Source organism: Macaca fascicularis, chromosome 2 (assembly GCF_037993035.2).
Source record: "Macaca fascicularis isolate 582-1 chromosome 2, T2T-MFA8v1.1".
Taxonomy (NCBI): Eukaryota; Metazoa; Chordata; class Mammalia; order Primates; family Cercopithecidae; genus Macaca; species Macaca fascicularis.
Window position 1 is genome coordinate 93,440,001 of NC_088376.1, and position 23,107 is coordinate 93,463,107.

Consider the following 23,107-nt stretch of genomic DNA (forward strand, 5'->3'; position numbering starts at 1 on the left):
TTTTTGCCATATAATCAAACTTTATCTTTAAGTAGGAAAATTCTAGAACTAAAAGAAGCATTCCATGCTACTTTCCAACAACGTGTAACATTTTAAAACAAGTTCACTTACCGAAAGGGAGACAAACTATGAAAGAAGTAACACAAAAACACAAATGCAAAATTGCTTTTTTCTAGAAATGGTCTAAACTTTTTATTGTGAGAGAAAGAATAACAGGGAACACATTTGTTTGTTTCCTTTGGGACCTAGGACAAATATATTGAATATTCTGGTCCTTTCCCCTCTAGCCACTACTTCCTTCATTGGACTGCAAGGTTTTCCTGTTTGGAAAAGTAATGGAGTCCAGTCAACTTCATTGATCTCCAAGGACTATCAAAATTATAAAACTTGCCGTGGAGCTCTGACATGCCAGAAGCCGCTAGAAAAAGAAGTTTGACATTCAGAAACTTACCAAGAGGTTCTACTCTTTGGATAGAGACCAAAATAATACTTTGAAGTAAGTAGTAATTTCCAATATTAGCCCACTGGGTGAGCTAAAAATGCCTTAGTTAGATTTGCCAGAATTAGAGATTAGATTTGTTAGAATTAGGGGTTCACTAATTAGATGCCCTAGGCACTAGCCATATGTACTATTGGTATTATTATGAATCTTTAGGAATTTAATTCTTTCTTTGCCTTTTTTACTCTGAATTCCTAAGTCATTATTTTAAAGAGTATTTTGACCAATACCCGGTTTATAAGGGTCCTGGGGCATTTTTGCTTCTTGTATGAGTTCAGAGGAGTGTTAGTTGGCTAACTAATTACAAGGGACTAAAAATAAACCATGGTTTATTATTTTCCAATTTTGAATTACAAAATTATTTAAATGTCTGTAATCGAAGTGCTACATCACTGTGTAATGAAATTACAATACTGCTTAATGACATTAGGAAACTGCATGCAAAAAAATATTTGTACACAAGGTGGTGATGTTAGCAACCAACTACAGTACTTTTATTCTGCTAAAAACCACAATAAATAACAACAGATTACTTTCCCTAAGTGATCCCCAAAGGGCACGTTTAGTTGTTCATATAATGATGGCATGTAAGGACACAAAGCCACATGGAAAACCTGTCAGCATATGTCATTAGAGTAGCAGAGAAAAAAGAGGAAAAACGACAAATCACGAAATAGAGAATAACTGCTAAAGAGTAAAATTATGTTTACAAGTAGTAAAGATTCAAGAATTCAGCCCTTAATACATAAGTTTCTACTGACTCCTATTTAGATATGTATGTCCAAAGAGCTACATTCTAAGTGTAAAATTGTCTCTGTAGCTCTAATAAAATATACCTACTTTCCAGACAGCTTTCTGTCTGAAAACTTTTGCCTCCCAAGCTTCCCCCTGCCTTTACAGATAGGTTTCCTGATCCCAGTCCTAACTACAATCTTGGTCCACTGAGGACAGCATCTTTCCCTCTATTCATGTTCCTTGTGCGCAAATTCAAGTTTTTATGTTTTTATTAGTATAATTCAGAGCAATTAAAAATCAAAGATGTGAAAATAATTCATAAACATTATTTCTCATGAAATATTTGACCTTATCAATTCTAAAATAGAAACTAATACATGCCAACATTAAAACCAGTTCATATTTCTTGTAAAGTGGTACATTAATAATGACCTCTCAGGCATAAGTAATTAATTTTATTATATTTATCCCCAAAATTCATGTATTTGCTATAGTGAAATGTTTTTATTCTCAGATACTTTTTTAAAGTAAATGATGTCATCAGCAGGAACACAGAACTTGTTGGCTACAAGGTAGAAAGCATATGTGCCATGAACCAAAAAGGTAGGAAGGTGTATTTTCAATTTTAAGATTCTTCTCTTAAGATGAAAAGAGCTGCAATTGTTTTTGTAAGTAAGAAAGCAAAATATCTGTTCTTGAATTATCTAAGGATGAGTCAGAAACTTAAAGCCAAAGAAAAGTAATAAATAATGACAACAGATGTTTGTAAACCTGTGCTCCCCTGTTCAGTGTTTGTATGTGTTGTTTTGCCTTGATGTGCTGTCAGCAGCCTCTCACCTGGGAGTAGTGATATCTTATCAAAGCCCAAACAGTTCCTCTTCACAACAGACAGATAATAGTCCCTTTCAATTTATCATACTGGAAGTCTAAAAGAACCATGGGAACGATTGGTCAGGTGACAGCTTGATGGACAGTTTGACAGCCCTTAAAGCATCATGGGAAATGGTTGTCACCTGATTTTCAGAGCGACCAGAGAGATAACCTTCAGAATGATGAGGGAAACAAAAATCTGAATATGTGTATAAGATCCAGTGGCAGCCTCAGTGCTCACTTAAGTGATAATAGGTGTGAATTTAGATGACTCAAAATGTTATCAAACCTGAGGGGTTTTCCAAGTCCAGAAGTGCCCATCATCTCTTTAGATGCCTTTTACATTTTTATTCAAATGTCATTTCAAAAATATATACATAATATAGGGCTTTCATTTTAAAGAGACACAGTCAAACGTACTAAATATTTAACCACATGTTAAATATATTAGCTGACCATTAATATTCTCCGGATTTCAAGTCTGCTTTCTTTTTGACAAACTCCTTGTACACCATATCCTAAATATAGTTTGCATACTGCAGTACTGATTAAGAAAGCTATTATAGACAAATCATGTAGATCAAATTTTACAGATGGGACTCAGACTCATGAAGACCGGTGTAGTGTTAGTGCAAAAAAACAAAATAAAAGAAATAAATTTGAAGATCTCAGGCACAAAAACCTTTGAATCTATATTAATTCACTCATGCAGCCAACAAACATAAATTGAGCACTTACTACATGCAAGGGTCTCTGCTGGACATATAAAGACGAGAAAAATAAAAGCCCAGTTTTCAACAGCTCACAGCTGGTGATGGCAAAAGAAATCATCAGTCCAAATCCACTGCCTTTTAATTGGTAAGGCTTACACACAACTGCTGACAACAGCGTCCCTTCCGTATTTTCTCTTGTATATTGTATATGCTGTTTACAATAGTTTTGTGGTCTGACCTAAAGACATACTCCCTGGAAATTGGGATTCCACAGGAAAAAAATAATAAGGATTCAGTGTTTATACATTTATTGAGTGCACTCCAACTTTGAAGAATGATTTCAGAAACGGTAAGGAAGTAAAGAGACTTGAGATGAAGTTCCCACAATTGAGTAGGACCCTAAACCTCACAAACTCTCTGTTCCTTAGATATTTGAGCTACTTTTTTTTCCAGAGCATACACTCAAAAACTTAATTTTAAAATCATATTGAATATACAGAAAATCTAGAATAATACAAAAAACTCCTTTATACTTTTATTTCAAAATTTATTAATCATTAACATTTTATCACATTTGTTTTTATCATTCCAGTTCTCTCTCTCCTTCTTTCCTTCCCTTATCCCCATTTAGCTATCTATATATTTTCCAGTAATGTTAATAGGGAGAAATGTGAACAGATTTGTATCTAATTTGTCTTTATACTTCTTCACAAAGCCTGGCAACTGCCTTGTATATATGTAATAAATATTTATGAATGAATGAATGATGAATAATATTCAACCTAGATCTTGTATTTGATCTTTTAGACTTGTGTTTATACATACATATAAAATGTACTTATTATTTTTCTAAACATATGTAATATTTCATAAAATACTAATCTACTCTCCAAAACTGTGTCTGATCAATGGGTCTAATAAACAAATAACATAAAAATTTTTTTTATTGCAGCAGGAATGTCAAGTGACTTCCCAATGAAAGTAAAAGATAAAAGCTTTAGGTGCTGCTGGCTCTTTGTCCTGCTCTGGGACAACTATAGATGCTGGCCAAACAAAAAAAAAAGCAAGGATTTAAAACAGAAACTGTCTTTCTGAAAAACACTCTAGCACCATTGTTGAAATTGGTACCATTTGGCTGCTTGACACTTTTGGGGTAACACTCTGCTTTCACAAATTTTGATGCTTTGGACTCACATTCCAACCTGATTTTTCAAATCTAGTTGTGCTAAAGCCAGACAAGACAGACAAATAGTGAGAGCACCCTCCATATTTTCCAGGGAACTGAAAAAGAGCCAGTAAATAATTTAAATAACTCTTACCAACAAAATATTCTACGTGTAATTCTTCACACGAAGACACATTATTTGGAAAAATATGAATCTGAAGTTTGCAAATGAAAAACAAAATGCTTTTGAGTACCATATGCAAATTTAAATACTTGGAGAGTGATAAAAACACATTGTGCTTATTTCAAATTGGGAGGGCAAGATGTGGGAGGGAGATGTGTCATAATTGATACGTGGACAAGGTCCAAGATGCTACAGAACAACTGAATTCAGAATCATTTCTGAATCAGAGCTGTGGTTTAAAATGCTTTTCCTTTCCTTGTTGAAATAAACCCATGGAACATCAAGTTATAACAAGTCCCAGATGTAGTCCCTAGTTCACCTGATATGAATTAAGTTTCATTGTTAACAACTAATGTCCTTATTTAAGCCAACGAAATAAGCTAAATATAAAGCCAGCACCAAGCCTCATAACATGTTTCATAGTAATGCCAAAATCTGTGGTCTGGAAACTTAGAATAAATACTAAATGCTAAATTTTCAATCAGACACACATTTTTCAGAAAAAAAAAAATCAGACAAAAAATTCCACAAAAAGAAAAAAAAAAAGCATTAGTTAATTCATAAAACCATACGACTTGAAAAATATTATATGCACTTTTCCATTATGCATTTAAAAATATAAGGTCAGCTTGACGGTTAAGCAGCATTTTGGAGGGCATAAAAGTCTTATATTATTGGCTAATGTAAGTTATATGAATTGCGGACTTTTTAAGCACCATGTATACTTAGAGTGTATAAAGTTGGGGATCTTTTGATTCAAAGCATGTAAGTTCTACTGTTTAGATTCTTCCACTAAGGTATAACAGAGTCTCCATGTGAGACACAAAGGAAACCGTGTGTCTTGTGACTCAGATTAGGGTTTTTAAGTTATTTATATTAACACTCTTCTGTCAAGGCATGTACACTATTCTTTAAATGTGGGAAATTCTGGATTAATTTCTCTTATTTTTCTGATTTCATCTTTCCAAATTTGGTAAGTCTTGGTATTCTAAACACAAAAAGCTTTTCGTTAGGTATCTTATTTTATATAAATTTTTTGTCATTTAATTACTTTTAATGATTAAACAACATGTCGCTTACACAATTAGAAAATGGTGTTAAGGTTTTGAAATCTTCTGAACTTGTCATATTTATTCCATACCTTTCTAGTAAACTGGAGGCTTGTCAGAGTAGTGAATAAATGAGTATGCTGTTTTCTTTAAAAACAAAAAAAAAAAAAGGTATTTAGAAATCCATCTGATTTCTTCAATGCCAAAAAGTAACCATTGAGAACCATTAAGAATTATACCTGAGGCTTAATACCTAGGCGATGAAATGATCTGTGCAACAAACCCCATGACACAACTTTTCCTATATAACAAATCTGCACATTGTACCCATAAACCTAAAATAAAAGTTAAAAAAAAATGTTACCCTGTTGTTACAGCTTTTATGACTTCTTTACAGCTAAAAATGTTTGTTGTCATAAAAATATGAAAATTGAGAAAAACAGGGGGCTATGGCAGGATATCTCACTAATACTATTTTAAACATTTGCTATTACATTATTTAAGCTAATTGGATAAATAGGATTTATCCAATTACTCTTCAGAGTTCTGATTTATAATTATTCAGAGATTTATGATAAAATTTCTGAACTTCATATATTCTGAATTATCATAGGATTATCAAAATAGCACCTTACATGGTTCAACTTTCACTTGTACTAATTCATTCTCATACATAACTCTTTTGAAGGATGTGAAAGGCAAAAAAAAAGATGTTAGATTTAAAGTAATTCTTAGAATCTAAGTAGTGTTAGTACCTACATTAGCACATCTTTTTTCCTAGACTTTTTAACTATAATGAAAACTCAAAGTGGAAAGTGAAATTATGCCCAACCAAGTAACTATTTTGTGTGCATTATATCAAATAAACTGTTTGACTTTTTCCACTGATTATGCTTAACTGACAGTTGTTTTGGAATTTTACAGGCACAGCCATAGTGTTTTTACAATCAAGCTGTGCTTCCCATTATCTGTTCTATATGGCACTTTAAACTCTCCATTTTCTTTCTAGCCTTATAGTTAACGAAGAACAAATGAACGTCATTACATTCCACCCTTGTAATGTTCTTTATCTGTCATATTTGAAAATTTCTCTCACCTCCTCTTTCCTCAGCCAAAAAATATATAATTTGTTTTTATTTCTACCTCTTCACCATCTTAGGAAAGTTACTTAAAGTTCTCTGAGACTCAGTTTCCTCATTTATAAAGTTGAAATAACTGTACATACTTTGATTTGTTAGGAAGATTGAAGATTACTATAAGTAACTGCATAGTACATACTGTGACACAGTCTGCTCTCCATAACAGGTCATTCCCTCCTTTTGATTAATATTGAAATTCTTATTGACTGACTTGTATCAAAAGACACATTATTCAATGTCTTAAACAAATGTCTTTTCTCAATTATATTGAAGCCAAGGCGTCAGCAGGTACTAATATTTCTTCTGGATCTATTCATTAAAAAGGACTGAACATAAACATAATTGTAAATCATAAGACTGAACATTGCCAATGCTCAGAAAGCAGAATCCTCCCCAAAGACAAAAAAAGAAAGAAAGAAAGAAAGATTTCTGCCTACCTTATTTTAAAAGACCAATAAAAATCTTCACTTAAGAAGTTTCACCTACAATTCCATGAAGCAGTAGTAGAAGAACATTTGGATTATGTTGTCCGAGACATTTATATGGATATCCGAAAACTTCAAAAGATATTCAAGGTATTATTAACATTTTGTTACCATGACATCAAGGAGGAAGCTGTCACAAAATGGTAACAACACAACAAATGCTTATTCAGTGCCAGGTATTGTGCTCAAGAATTTGACATGGATTATTGTATTTAATCCTCACAACCCTACTGAGGTTGATATTACTATTAATTTTATTTTATTATCATTTTACAGATGAGAAATATCATCATGGTTAGGGCAAGCAGCATGGTCAAGCATGGGCAGTGAGTATTGGGGCTGAAAATTGAAGTGACCTACAAAAACCCATTATGCTCATTTGGACATAAGCTTAAAAAATAAGTCCTTTTTTTTTTTCTTAAAGAAAAAGATATTCTTAAGGAAAAAAAGGGGAAGAAAAAAATAACATGCAGGTGTACATGATGTTTTGATATATGGACACATTGTGGTGTGGCTAAATCAAGTGAATCAACATATGTATTACCTCACATACTTACCATTTTTTTGTGTTGTGAACACCTAAAACCTACTCTCTTAGCAGTTTTCAGGTATATAAAACATTATTCACTACAGTCACCATGTTATAAAACAGATCTTTTTAACTTATTCCTCTTCTTTAACCAAAATTTTAAAATATTGTCAATTAAAAAACAAATTTAAAAATCTAATTCAAGTTGTGAGTAAATTCTCTTTTAAAATTCACCTGATTATTAAATAACTTAAAGTTTATTTTTATGAATCTTTGAGTAGAGAGTTCCTAACAGTATAACTCACATATTAATGGGCTGTGTAGTTTTGCAGCACAGAAAACTGTTGAAATACCCATATCAACTTGATTTTTTTAACCTAATTCAGGTGTCCTTTGACATCTCTTAAATGTTGGGGGTAGGGGTCAGAGCCAGTTATCTGGCTTCTATTTCTGTCAATTGCTTAGATTTGTTCCTCTAGTCAAAACTGTCACCCCCAAAATTGGTGTGACACATGCTCACGCATAAAATGTTAAAATGAGTACATCCTTGTATTTGTATTTGTTTTCAACATCGCCAAGGTGCTATGGGAAATTAAAGTAACAAAATTAGAAAAAAAATAAAATTATTAAAAAACCAAAAAACTTTAATTCTAAATACTTAAAGCATTTATTTAAACTGTGGTTCTCAATTTTTTTGGCCTTGGAACCCTTAGAAACATTCTTTAAAATTACTGAAGACCTCAAAGAGCTTTTGTCTATATGGGTTATATTTAGCAATATTTATCATATTAAAAATTAAAACTGAGAAGCTTCTAAAACAGCAATTTAAAATTACAATTTAACAACTCACTTCATGTTAACATAAATAATATATTTTTAAAATAATTATGATTGTTTCTTGAGAAATGTGGCGTTATTCTACATTTTTTCAAATCTCTGTAATATGTGGCGTAACAGAAGATAGTTAAATGTTCATACCTGCTTTACAATTCATCTATTGTGATATGCTATTTTCAAGTCTATTTTTTAAAAACTGACCTCATACAAAAGTGGATGGAGAAGAGAGGAATATTTTAATAGCCATTTTGCATAATTATGTCTATTATTTATTGATACACCACCAAAACTTTACCAACATGGTTTTTAAAGGTTAGTTTCAAAGTGGAGTTTGAAACAATATCAACAAAATTTTTATTTTTTCTTTAATTTATATTTTAGAGCTGGGACCACAGGCACACACCACCACAACTGCTAATTTAAAAAATATATATATTGTAGAGACAGGCTCTTGCTATGTTGCCTAGGTTGGTCTGGAACTCCTAGCCTCAAGGTATCCTCCTGCCTCAGCCTCTCAAAGTGCTGGGATTACAGGTGTGAGCCACCCCTTTTGGCCTGAAATTCTTATACACTGTATTTTAACACCATTAGTTTATTTGGCACTTAGAATGGATCTTTTACATACCGATGATTTGGAAGTATTACATGTTAGACACATTTGGAAAATATCTGTTCACTTCAAATCTTCCACATATTAATACATTTTATTATGCAATATTTAACAATTAAACCACATTGGTTAATACCATCACTGGTTTTATTATGAAGTCTGCTTGTGACTCAAAAATTGCACCAGTGCTTTCCTTGAGATAGCCATCTGACTTTACACAAGTGCTTTATGCAGATTTCCCATTTTGTCAAACATAATGTTAAAGACATGCCCTCGAGAGTCAAGGTTTAATAAAATTAATGACATTTACTGTTTAATCAAGAACATTCCTAAAGTGAAACTGGCTACTTATTATTTTAGTGTAAGTGTGTGGAAGTGAGGAATACACTGACTAGTAGTATAGCTTAGTGCCAGTACCTTAAGTTCATAAGTAGTTTTACCCATTATTGCTTGTGCACCATCAATGCAAAGTGCCAACACAGCAAAAAAAGCAAGTAACATTTTAATATCGTTATAAAAGTAAATTTGACTTTGTAGACCCCCTGAAAGGGCATCAAAGATCCGTAGAGCACTTTCAGAACCATTGATTTGAGGTTGTACTCTCCTTCTGCTACCCGAATGTTCTATAGGTGATTCTAGAAGATGAATTAAAATGCAATAGAAAAGTTGCATGTAAAAAACTATTCCTTAAAGTAGAATAAATAAAATACATTTTTAAAAAAGGAAAAAAAAGCTATTCATGTGATTCTTGATTCTCCTTGTCGTATTATAAAAGTTAAGCAAAACTTGGCCTCTTTTCATATGCTATATGACTCGGAATTCACTTCTTTTTAATTGCTTGTCTGAATTATCATGGTCCCAGGTCTATGCATACTAGTGATTACACTGTTTTGAAGGGGTTTTTTGAGCAATATGTTAGGAGGAAGCCAGAATAAACAATAAGATTTTCAGTCTGTAAATTAGTCACTGTGTATAAACCACACAGCAGGTGAAGTCATTCAGGTCAATAGGGTATCTCTCACTAATCAACCTCTACATTAATGTACTAATTTCTCTGTGCCTCCCAAAGTGAGAATTCTATTCAGATGCATTATTTGTATTTCCCATTTTGAATAGATAATGAATATATTATGATGCAATTAAAGGTACACAGATTGTGCATATTAGATTTTTTTTCCATAACTAATTCAAGAATGAAATAATATATGTTGTTTTGAAGTCAATTGTCATGGATAAATGAGAGAAGCTGGCCATAATTGAACCTGAGGTGAATTCCTTTAGACTGGGCCATTGTAAACTACTTAATTCTGAAAATCTCTCTTTAAAATAAATTTTAAAATTTATCCCAACTAATTCACCATGAATAAAGGTTAAAGACTTAATCCTATGATTTTATAAAACCATGTTGTTTAACAAATTACATGTTTGTTTTACTCTATTATCAAAATCAGTTCATAAATAAATCTTCTTCAACAAGAAGATTTGGTGCTTAAATATACGATACCTTGTGATCTGTGACCCCTTTACTGTAGTCATTTTAGATTTTTAATATGTCACTGGTTTCTTTATTATTTTCTTCCTTTTTTTGGTTGGAATCTAATAGTAATAGACATGTGATAACTTTTACCAAATTTCCTTCATATTATTTAAATAACTTTATTTTGGGTAAAAATAAAACTACTAAGATATTCATTACACAAGTGGTATGAGTGGGGATAGAGTGAAGGTGGTATATTTGCCTTGACCTTTCAAAAATCACCTGCCATTTCTGTACTAAGGTCATGCTAACCAGGGACCACCTTTGAGCTTGCCTGTTTCACTCTTTCCTGGTACAACAGTGTCCCTCAACCTCCTTCATCTTTTCCTTTAAATGCTACTCATTCTTCAAGGATCTCCTCAATAAAACCTAGTGATACAGGTACCATACTTAGCTTCTTGTTTATTTACAGTCTAGAGGCATTTCTTGTGTTTCGTCAGCATTTTCTGTAGCTCATTACCATAGAGCTCAGTTCTTAATAGGCACCCCCCCAAAAAAATTGTCATGATCAAATATAAACTATTAGAAGGAAACAAACAAATGAAAGTTAGTTTGTTAGAAGCATGCTTTTCATAAATGATTTGCTACATATCATGATTTTGGGAAATCAACACAAAATTAGAAATGGAAACAATTTAAAACTCAGAAAAACAATTTCACTAAGAAAATTATAAATTATTTGGCCCTCTAAGCACTGAATAATGTTGAGTAAAGGTTTTTGTTTGTTTGTTTGGTTGGTTGGTTGGTTGGTTGGGGTTTTTTTCTGAAAGAAAGAGTAAAATGTTAGCTATAAGATTGCTATAATTTGGTAATGGACTAAGCAATAATCATAGTAAAGAAGAAAAGAAACAATGTCTGCTTTGCTTTCTTAAAAGGCCATATATTAAGAGGCATAACACAAATCTTACAGGTTTGGAAAAGAAGTAAAATTGGAACTCAGCTCAGTCCAACTCTATGTGCTTGAGATCTACAAAAAATTCTGTACTCACCTCTGTTACAAGCATTTAAAATATCTGTATCTGTTGAAATATGGACCTCGGTAAGGCTGCCATTACTGCTTTCTTAACTGTATCTTTAGCTTTTAACAGAAATATGAACTACAAATATTAGAAGGCACCACTTCCATTTTTATAAATGTTATCATTAGAAAACTCAGAAAGGCCAGAAAAATGAAAATTTAATATACATTAAATAGAGAAAATCAATAGCATACGTGTATGCTAGCAACAACTCAACAATTCATTATAAAATAGAAGTTTTAAAGAAGTCCTATTGGAGACACACACACACACACACACACACACAAATATACTTTTAAATCTCTAGGCCAGGTGCAGTGGCTCACGCCTGTAATCCCAACACTTTGGGAGGCTGAGGGAGGCTGATCACCTGAGATCCGGAGTTCAAGACCAGCCCAGCCAAAATAGTGAAACCCCATCTCTACTAAAAATACAAAAACTAGCCTGGCGTGGGGGCACATGCCTGTAGTCCCAGCTACTCGGGAGGCTGAGGCAGGAGAATCGCTTGAACCCAGGAGGCAGATTCTGGGTGGCAGTGAGCCAAGATCGTGCCACTGCATTCCAGCCTGGGTGAGAGAGAGACTCTGTCTAAAATAAATAAATAAATAAATAAAATCCCTAAATAGTTCTATAAAACTTTCACAAGAAAAGTGCATACCTTATATGAAGACAACTAAAAAAATTGTTAAAACATAATTTTAAAACTTTAATAATAAATGTACAATTAATAGGCCGGGCGTGGTGGCTCACGCCTGTAATCCCAGCACTTTGGGAGGCTGAGGCGAGCGGATCACGAGATCAGGAGATCAAGACCATCCTGGCTAACATAGTGAAACCCCGTCTCTACTAAAAATACAAAAAAATTAGCCAGGCATGGTGGCGGGTGCCTGTAGTCCCAGCTACTCGGGAGGCTGAGGAAGAAGAATGGCGTGAACCCAGGAGGTGGAGCTTGCAGTGAGCCGAGATGTCGCCGCTGCACTCTGGGTGACAGAGGGAGACTCCGTCTCAAAAAAATAAATTAATTAATTAATTAATAATAAATAAATGTACAATTATATCATATGCATGATTAGGGAAAGTAAACACCATAAAGACAGTAATTTTGCCAAATAATATATGTGTATATATACACATCTAATGTTATTACAATAAATATCTTAAACAAATTGAGAGCTGGGGGTCCTAAAATGCACTGGAGTACTAAATGTGGGAAAATGCAAAGAAACTTTTGAAAAAGAAATGTACTAAAGGTAAAGTAAACATACACATTGTTTTTCAAAAAAATTTTTTATTTAATTTTTTTTTCTCTAGCGACAGGGGCTAACTCTGTTGCCCACACTAGAGCACAGTGTCCCAATCATGGCTCACTGCAGCCTCAGCCTCCTGGTCTCAAGCGATCCTCCTGCCTCAGCCTCCAGAGTAGCTGAGACTACAGGTGCACACCAACACACCTGGCTAATTTTTTAAAATTTTTTAGAGACGAGGGTCTCACTATGTTGCCCAAGCTGATCTCCAAATCCTGGCCTCAAGCAATCCTCCCACCATGACCCCCCAAAGTGCTAGGCTTACAGACATGAGCTACCATGCCTGGTCAAACCACACAAATGTTCTTTTTTTTTTTAATTTTTTTTAATTTTTTATTATTTATTTATTTTTTTAGACATGGTCTCGCTCTGCCATTCCAGCTGGAGTGCAGTGATGCCATCATGACCTCCCAGACTCAATGGATCCTCCCATCTCAGCCTCCCTAGTAGCTAGGACTACAGGTGCATGCCACCACACCAGGTTGATGTTTGCACTTTTTGTAGAAACAAGGTTTCCCCATATTGCCCAGACTGGTCTCTAACTACTGGGCTCAAGTGATTCTCCCAACTTGCCCTCCCAAAGCGCTGGGATTATAGGCATGAGCCACCACGCCTGGCCCCATACGCGTTTTTTTTTTTTTTTAACATACTTCAGCTACAATAATTAAAAGAGTAAGGCTGAGGCCAGCCATGTCATGCCTGTAATTCTAGCACTTTGGAAGGCCAAGACAGGTGGATCACCTCAACTCAGGAGTTCAAGACCAGCTTGGGTAACATAGTGAAACCTCGGCCGGGCGCGATGGCTCAAGCCTGTAATCCCAGCACTTTTGGAGGCCGAGACGGGCGGATCACGAGGTCAGGAGATCGAGACCATCCTGGCTAATACGGTGAAACCCTGTCTCTACTAAAAAATACAAAAAACTAGCGGGCGAGGTGGCGGACGCCTGTAGTCCCAGCTATCGGGAGGCTGAGGCAGGAGAATGGCGTAAACCCGGGAGTCAGAGCTTGCAGTGAGCTGAGATCCGGCCACTGCACTCCAGCCTGGGCAACAGAGCAAGACTCCGTCTCAAAAAAAAAAAAAACAAACAAACACAAAAAAAAAACATAGTGAAACCCCATCTCTACCGAAAATACAAAAAAAAAAAAAAAAGTAGTGCTGAAATAATAATTAAGCTTAGTATATAATAGCTCAGATATTATGTATGTGTACTTCATACTTATGTATATATTATGCATTATATATACAATTTAATGTATAATAATATATAACATAAGCAGTCAATGAGGGAAAGGAAGGATTATTCAGCAAATAAGAATGGAAAATAAATTAAGAATTTGGAAAAATCATTACTTTAGATGGTTACTACATGCACAAATGAAATATGCATGTTTTGAGGAGAAGAGGAAAAGGAAAAAACTCAGAAATTTTGCAAAGGGAAGTTTCTAAATATTGCTTTGTCTAGAGTGTTTATTGCTTTTAATTTCCAATGGTTTTTACAATGTATGCATCTTTGTCTCCTTCATAACCAGCACTAAGTTTTCCATACTGTTGAGTATGCAGTGCACTTTTTGGAAAGCTAGCTAGTTGATAGAGTCATCCATTCATTCATTTACTCATTCAAATATTCACTATTTTAAAATATTTGGCCACATTTCCTTTTTAAAGGTACATTTTTTTCCTCTAAAGAGAGTGTATTTTGATCCATCTTTTATCTGTAAAACTTAAAGTTGTATTTGTTTTGCTTGGGCCCTATTTTCCTATAAAAATAACAACAACCCAAAACTGAAAACAACTTTATGCCTTTAGCTTTTGGGTTGTACCATGATTTCCACCACTGGAGCAGTTGAATAAAACAGGATTTAAGATAATATAAACCCAAAGAACAGAGTGTTTCAATGACTTTCTTCATGCCATAATTCAAACACACTAGTCTAAACTTCATTTTCCCAGTGTAATGATTTTGGTCATGGATAATTTGTAACTGAGGGTTGATACTGGAATTGGTCTCATTTCAGGAGGAGAGTAAGATTTATATGAGAACAGCAAGATAATGGTCAAAATAATCTTTCAAAAGTCAGGAGATAAGCTTATCTCAAGAGAAAAATACTGTCCAGTGACTACATGTTCTAAAATAAGGGTCTTGCTCCTGATCTCGTCAAGGAAACTGTAAAAATATGATAAAATGGAAGCTATTACATGAGTTCAGGGAAAATTGAAGGTATTTTATTTAAATGTTGCTCTTTCCCCAGTCTGCTATTTGTTGTTGATTTTTTACATCATATTATTTCATGGCATTTTGTTAGAATTTTGTACCTAAAAGAAATCTTAATATAATTTGTATTATTGACCTGAAAGTTCAGAGGCAACATTATCAAATAGTAAGCAATGTCTGAGTAAAATTTTATTACTTATGACAAAGGCATCCCTGTCATTTGTAGATATATTAGCCAATTGTGCTAAAAGTACTCTCTCTTGTACTCTGTAGATTGTCTTTATTTTTTCATGCATGTTTTCTATTCTTTTAGAAACCTTAAGTCCATAAATAATTTTTTTCCATTTGAGTAAAAAATCCATTTTTTTCTCTTTCTAAATGGTTGTACAAGGTTCCTCTCAGTTTCATTAACCTATGATTGTTTTAAAAAGCTGAATCTACTTTGATCCCTGATAGATGCTCATGTATTACTCTGAATTTCCAGAAACACTTATGAAATAGAAACTGATGATATATATCAGCAGTCTTGTAAAGGGCACTCACTCTCATGTAGTCCATTTTGCTGAGCACTTTAAGGCCTGTGATACTCTATTAACAGTTGGTAATTTTTTAATAGACTGATAGGCAGACAGACAGATATGGATAGATGGGTGAATAAATGAATGGATAGATGGATGGATGAATGGATGGTCAGGGAGGTGACCCTATTTGTATAGTTGGGTCTTTTCCTGATGAGGCCAAAGCCTTAAACTAATTTCTTCCCAAGGCCTTTGTATGACAGACATCATCTGTCTTGCTGAGTGCTTCTGCAGGAGCCTGTCCAACACTGTTCTTTTATGAATGGCCTCCTGGGGTCCTCAGGAACCATGCCAGAGTTTTGCCAGCTTAGATTATCACTCATGAAGATCCTTCCAGGCTTTGGTTATTTCCATGGCTGCTGATTTTTACATTTCTTCCCCCTCAGAGCAGCACTGAACTCATCAAATACAATTTATTTATTTATTTATTTATTATTATTATTTTTTTTTTTTTTTTTTTTTTTTTTTTTTTTGAGACGGAGTCTCGCTCTGTCGCCCAGCCCAGACTGGAGTGCAGTGGCGCAATCTCGGCTCACTGCAAGCTCCACCTCCCGGGTTCACGCCATTCTCCTGCCTCAGCCTCCCGAGTAGCTGGGACTACAGGCGCCCGCCCCTGCGCCCGGCTAATTTTTTCTATTTTTAGTAGAGACGGGGTTTCACCATGGTCTCGATCTCCTGACCTTGTGATCCGCCCACCTCGGCCTCCCAAAGTGCTGGGATTACAGGCGTGAGCCACCACGCCCGGCCAATCAAATACAATTTAATTCTCCGTTGTTGTTTTCTGAAATGAGCTAAAAAAAAAAAAAAAAAAAAAAAAAAAAAAAAAAAAAAAGCATATAGTATTTTGAAAATTATGTAAGGAATAAGTATTGATAATTCATTTTTAAAGGAATTTACATTGTATATTCTAAAACATAAACACAGGAATGGTCTATAGGAAAGGATTTATTTTTCTGTGTAAAAGTTTCATAAGCACTTAATTCTTTTTTTTTTTTTTTTTTTTAAAGCTAGAATCAAGTGGTAGCACCGTGAATTACCAACATTCCTCTGAATACATTCTGCTACTAGATTTGAATGAAGCATTTTGCCTCTGCTTTCTCTCTGACAAATGGGAACATTCCTAGCCATTTGGCATTAAGGCTTCTGAAAGCTGACATTAATGATCATTCTAAAGACTTGTCAGAATCAGTCTGGATGTACAGGCTAATACACACATTGACATTACATGGGTCATGTTTTTTTTCTCTGAGAGATGGAACATGAAATAATTTTGGATCAAGGATATATGGGATGGCATTAGACACTAAAAGACAATGTGAGAATAAAGACAGGGCCATTTTCACAGCAATAAAGAATCTCTCTCTAGAAATAATCTCTAACTTCTGGCAATTCACATGGGCAATATCTCCAGTTAAAAGTCTTCATGGTATGATTTTTCATAGGGGGAAGTAAGATACATGCAAAATACATTCATTCAATGATAATTTTAAGAGATAGAATCATAAAAAAGAATGAGAGCCCAACGTGGTGGTGCACGCCTTTAGTCCCAACTACTTGGGAGGCTGAGGCAGGAGGATCCCTTGAGCCCAGGAGTTTTAGGCCTGCCTGGGCAACATAGTGAGACCCCATTTCTAAAAATAGTGACAACAATAACAACAACAAAACCATAATGAGAATAGTTTGGCCATTAAAATTTGAGAAACCAAAATCCTACCTCAATGCAAGGTATTTTCTAATGTGCCATTTAATAATAAACTTTCCTGAGAATACTATGGAAGCAACAAGTTAGAAAGACATTGATATTCATTAAACCTACACAGAAAGAGCAGAGTTTCATGAATACAATAGCAACAACCAGTCATTTCAATGAAGTTGTGTAATGGGGATCTTTGAAGTTTTCCGGCATAGCTTAAAGCAGTGAGAATGAGTGGACCTAGCATTTGATGAACAGCTGCAATAAGCAGGCATTATGAAGAATATTTTGAAAATTTGAATTCACTGAATGCTTAAAATATTTCTTGCAAAGTAAATTGTTTATTCCCATTTCTCAGATGAGAAACTGAGTCTCAGGCGAAGTGACTTTCTTAAGCAGATATAGCCAGAATGTAGAAAGGATTTGTTCTTTTGGCTATATTTGATATATCCTCGGAGCTGTAGAGAACTATGGAGATGGATAAAAGCTTTTTCTCTCTCACCAAATAATTTTCGAGTTGATGAGGTATATATAGACACGTATATAAATGTAATAAAAATTGTGCTAAAACAGGGATTAGGAAACAGTTGCTAATGGGTACTAGGCTTAATACCTGGATGATTAAATTATCATCCATGTATTCCAAACCCCTGTGACACAAGCTTACCTATGTAACAAAGCTGCACATGTACCCCCGAATTTTAAAAATGTTTAAAAAGGAAAGAAACTGAGAAACGTGAAATTCAAAAGAGTAGTTATTTTTGTCTAAGGAGAGAAAGGAATATGACAGGGAAGGACACTTCTACCTCTGAAGTAGATGCGAGGTAACATGGGTTCTTCTTTTATTACTCTTTATAATATATATACATATACATATAAATATATACACACACATTTGTATTATACATACAAATATGTATATACATACAAAACAATTTGTATTATACATACATACAATACAATTTGTATTATACATACATACAATACAATTTGTATTATACATACATACAATTTGTATTATACATACAAAACAATATAACATATACTTTTGTATGTACAAAATAAGAGACTTCCTGTTTTTAAAAACATAATTATAAATAGGTAACTTGTTGGAAAAGTCAAAAATATAACTTACATATCAATCAAATGCAAGATAATTTGTAAGAAAATAACTTTCATGTCCATCTGTAACTGACGGGCTCAATGTCAGAATAAGCCCTGTGATAATTGGTGGAACTAGTAAATGCTTAGAAGTGATTAAGCACTTTATCCTCAAACCATTTTAGGGGTATTTTATATTTGTGACAGCTGTTAGTGCAAGCTAAGAATATGAAAAAAACAGTGGCTAGTACAGTGATATAATAACCTCCTTCATCATAATACAAAATATTTTTCAGCCATACTGTAAATTCACATCTTCCCTACAGCACATATCACAGGGCATTAAATGTAGTAGATACATAAATGACGGCTTACTTCAAAATAACTTCCATTAACTGAATATTTAACATGGTCTAGATAATTCTCATACATTATTTTTTATTCTCACATCCACCCCAAAAGGTAGGTAAACTTTTTTCATTTTCTTTTTTTTTTTTTTTTTTTTTTTGAGACGGAGTCTGGCTCTGTTGCCCAGGCTGGAGTGCAGTGGCCGGATCTCAGCTCACTGCAAGCCCCGCCTCCCGGGTTCACGCCATTCTCCTGCCTCAGCCTCCCGAGTAGCTGGGAGTACAGGCGCCCGCCACCTCGCCCAGCTAATTTTTTTTTGTATTTTAGTAGAGACGGGGTTTCACCGTGTTAGCCAGGATGGTCTCGATCTCCTGACCTCGTGATCCGCCCGTCTCGGCCTCCCAAAATGCTGGGATTACAGGCTTGAGCCACCGCGCCCGGCCTAACTTTTTTCATTTTCAATGTGCAGAAACTATGGCTCAGAGAAATGCAAGATTTTGCCCAAGACCACAAAGGTAGTGCATGGCAAAGGTAGAATCTGAACCCAGGTCTATTCTATTCCAAGACATGTTTTGTCTCAACCATACAACCATCTAATGGCAGATAAAACTAATCCTCACAACCACCTTTTGAGGTAGGTTCTATTGTCTTCCTAAATTTACAGATGAGGAAACTGAGTCATGAAAAGATTGTCAACTTACCTATAGTCACACACTTGACTTGGGCTTGGGAAGACAATAAGTGGGAGGGAGATGGGACCAGATCCCGTATCATTAGACCTGGATTGGTGGTGACTGTTGTGGTAGAAGGATGCATCTTACATGCAAACTTTTCCAAGGCAAACTAGCAAAGAAGCCTTGCTGAAGGGTAGACCTTACTTGGATGGCCTGAAATTGACAAAAATGCTTCACATTCTTAGGCCTTTTATGATCCTTTTAAGAGTGAAAAGAATCTCCACATGTGGCCCAGAAGACCAAAACCCACAGTTATATATACTTAACACTTAAGGAATTCGGTGCCCCGTCAAAAATGTGGTGAGACAAGAATCTCCCCAAAAACTATCTCTATTCCTCTTTCTCCTTCTCATAACCAGGCTTCTGACATCAAAGTTTATTGTTAAAAGCATCCTTAATAGAAATATTACTGTATATATTTTCACCAGAAGGAAAAATGTCAGGGGGATTTGGCATGATAGGTGTTTACCGTAAGTTTGACATGCATTATTGTTAGATCATTCTACTCTCCCTCCATAATTTTTCTATGCAATTTATTTATGTGCATATTTAAGTGGTGTGCCACTTAATTGAAATTATAGTGTGTTCAAGCCAGATTTGACACTGACTGGCAGTTGCTGTTAAGGAATACTTGGAACCTATGAAAGGGTCATTTTCCAAATAGTACAGATATAACTCTATTCATCCAGCAGAATATTTTAGGAAATCAAATAGCTGATAGTGCCAGTACAACTACCCCATTCATTCTAGGCAGGATTATGTCTTATTTACCTCTCACAACCCCAGAACCACATACGACATATCAGGTAGTATTATAGTGCCATTAGCTTCCTCACCTTCTCATACAAAGACTCTGCCTACAGATTCAACTGTCTTGAAAATAACTTTTTAAAGATCACTTAATCCTCAGAAGACTTTTAAAAATGTAGGTGTTGGGCCGGAAGCGGTGGCTCATGCTTGTAATCCCAGCACTTTGGGAGGCCGTGGCCGGTAGATCACGAGGTCAGGAGATCAAGACCATCCTAGCCAACATGATGAAACCCTGTCTCTACTAAAATACAAAAAATTAGCTGGGCATGGTGGTGGTACACGCCTGTAGTCCCAGATACTCAGGAGGCTGAGGCAGGGGAATCGCTGGAACCCTGGAGGCGGAGATTGCAGTGAGCTGAGATGGCGCCATTGTACTCCAGCCTGGTGACAGAGCGAGACAGCATCTCAAAAAAAAAAAGAAAAAGAAAAGAAAAAGTAGGTAAAGTAGGTGTTTATATTGTGCATAAAAACAACCCAGTATTTAATTCAGTTTTCTGTATTTTATATCCAGATATTTATTAGAAAAGTACAGCCCATAGCAACAGGATGCAAATTCAGACTGTTGCAGATAGAAGATTCTTGATAAGGCAATAGCCAAGCAACTTCAAGGAACCAACAAAAACAATAAATAGCCTCACATTTTACTTTTCAATTCAAAAGGCCTAACATTTTATAAAGAGTAACTGATAATTTATCTTCCTTTTTCTCCCCTTTGTGTCTCCTACTTTATATGTCTACTCAGCTCCTGGACACATCATTAACTCCTCTGTGCCTCAGTTTCCTCATCTGTAAAATAGGATAATAATAATACCCTCTCTTTGGTTGTTGGGTAGATTAGATAAATTAATACAGTTAAAATGCACACATCAGATACCTGGAGTGTAGTAAATGCTACATTTCAGTTCACATTATTATTATTTATCATTACTGTTTCATCGTTAATATTCCATGAGTAAGTTACCTATCATGCTTTATCTTATAGTGGCTTTTAAAATAATAAGTTGACATAACATTTGGGATACCTCTATGAAAATAAAAAATTAATGGGTGCTGACGAGTTGATGGGTGCAGCACACCAACATGGCACATGTATACATATGTAACAAACCTGCACATTGTGCACATGTACCCTAGAACTTAAAGTATAATAAAATAAAATAAAATAAAAATTAGAAATGCAATTAAATGAGAATTAGTGTATATCCAAAGATCATCAGAGTGATAATACTCATTAAAATTATAAAATTGAGACCCTACCGAAATATCCTTTAATTTCCTGCAAACTGGATTACATGACATTCTAAGTGTATTCTGCAAAGAAACTTCAACTGTAGATCAAATATGCCTATAATGCAAAGTTCTTCATTACAGGAAACAACTGAATACCTTGCTGTCTTTAGGACTCTATTTGCCCCTGTAGCTTTTGTGTCAATTAGAAATCAAGTAAATAGGTAAGTAATCGGTATATTGAAACTATTTGGGATACAAAAGAAGAAAAAAATCTAACATTTATTGAATACCTGCTAAGTGTCAGAAAGTTTTCTAAGTGCTTTATATGTGATCATTATTTTATTTGGTCCTCATAACTGTCCCCTGAGATACTATTCCCTGGTTTACAAATGAGGAAATATTTTCTCAGAGAGTTCTTTATTTAATAGGATTAGTCGGCTAAGAGGGAGTGGATCAGGATCTAGGACCTAGATCAATCTGTCTCTCAAGCCTATTCTCTGTAGACTATGTTTATTTTGAGCAACTACTTTTGACTGATTACTCTTATATACTACATGATACCATATTCCCAAAATTATCTGATAGTCGTCTTTAGAATATGACATCATGAACTTATGATAAATGCTAACACAATTTTCTTACTTGCTGACTCTAATTGGAAGGACAGTTCTGTGTAATTTTGGGGAATCCTGGCAACATTTCTACAAAGGAAGGGTTCCTAGCTAGCAGCTGTAGAAAAATCTCCATAAACATTTCATTTGATATTCTCATATTTTACATAAATGCAAGTGTTTTGCACACCCCAGGGATGTTAAATGTGCTTTGAGAAATGCAGTGAGCTGCCAGTCAATGCCCTGCAGGAGGATTTATGAAATGGTAGCCAGAAATGTTGTTTGTTTCTTTTCAGCCCAAACTGCATGAATTATTTCAACTGAATCGGGAGGGTAGATGAAGGGGTGCAGGAAGCTAATAGAGAAACCTGCACCCCTATTGGTGCTGAATTAGTGGTCTGAATGATGGACTACTTATTGCAAAAGGCTGTAACTTTTTGTTTTGAGATACTGGTTTTATGTGGCTCCTGAAATTTTTTGAGCAACTACTCCAATCTTCATGATCTTCCTTCTTAAGGGAAAGCCATACTCGACTCTTCGAAGTATCCATCTCTCTACAGCCAGCAGACAGGCTGCATGTGAGGTGCTGATTGTTTTGTTCGGCTCGAGTTCTCTTTCCATGACAGAAGAAGAAGGGATAGTCTCAGGAGGTGGAAGTAGCTCAGTTGATTGGGAAACATCATGGTTTCATAGAAAAACCTTGATCTTTTAAGAACCTGAGTGTTAGTGGCAGCTCCTCTGCTTTCTAATCGTGTGACTTGGGCAAGATTACTTCTCAGAGACTCCATTTGCTCATCTCTAATAGGGGGGACATAATATTGTAAGGAGTAAATGAGATGGTATTTCTAAAATACCGGGTACTAATTATCATTGTTTTCATCATTGATGAGGCAGTGACACAAAATTCCCCTTATGTTCTAAATACATACTGTTAGATGTCTGAGAGACTAAACAAAGACCTTGTTTTTTACTTTAGATATTGAAAGCAACCCAGTAGTGTTCCTTTTTCACTTAGTGGCTGCACATACCAATCATTTGAATGAAAACTCACATACTGTCCTGGGGGCTGTGTAGTACAGTGCCACAGATTATCTTACTAATAACTGAAATCCTG

General features: G+C 34.9%; 1 protein-coding gene across 28 annotated transcripts in view; it reads left to right on the plus strand.

Annotated features, from left to right (window-relative positions):
- The window catches only part of LOC107128895 (uncharacterized), a 785,137-nt gene that overhangs the window by 605,452 nt on the left and 156,578 nt on the right, over positions 1–23,107 (plus strand). For 19 of the 28 annotated variants that reach the window (XR_012430874.1, XR_012430875.1, XR_012430877.1 and 16 more), the window contains one exon: positions 288–496. The exons of 8 other annotated variants lie outside the window; for them this stretch is intronic. Coding sequence is in view for 11 of the 20 variants with exons in the window: in XM_074031447.1 (XP_073887548.1) it covers positions 288–436 (149 nt within the window). In the remaining 9 variants the exon portion in view is untranslated. Of the gene's footprint in view, positions 1–287; positions 497–1,748; positions 4,224–23,107 lie in introns of those variants that run through there. One more of the 28 variants, XM_074031457.1, reaches the window with a different exon arrangement.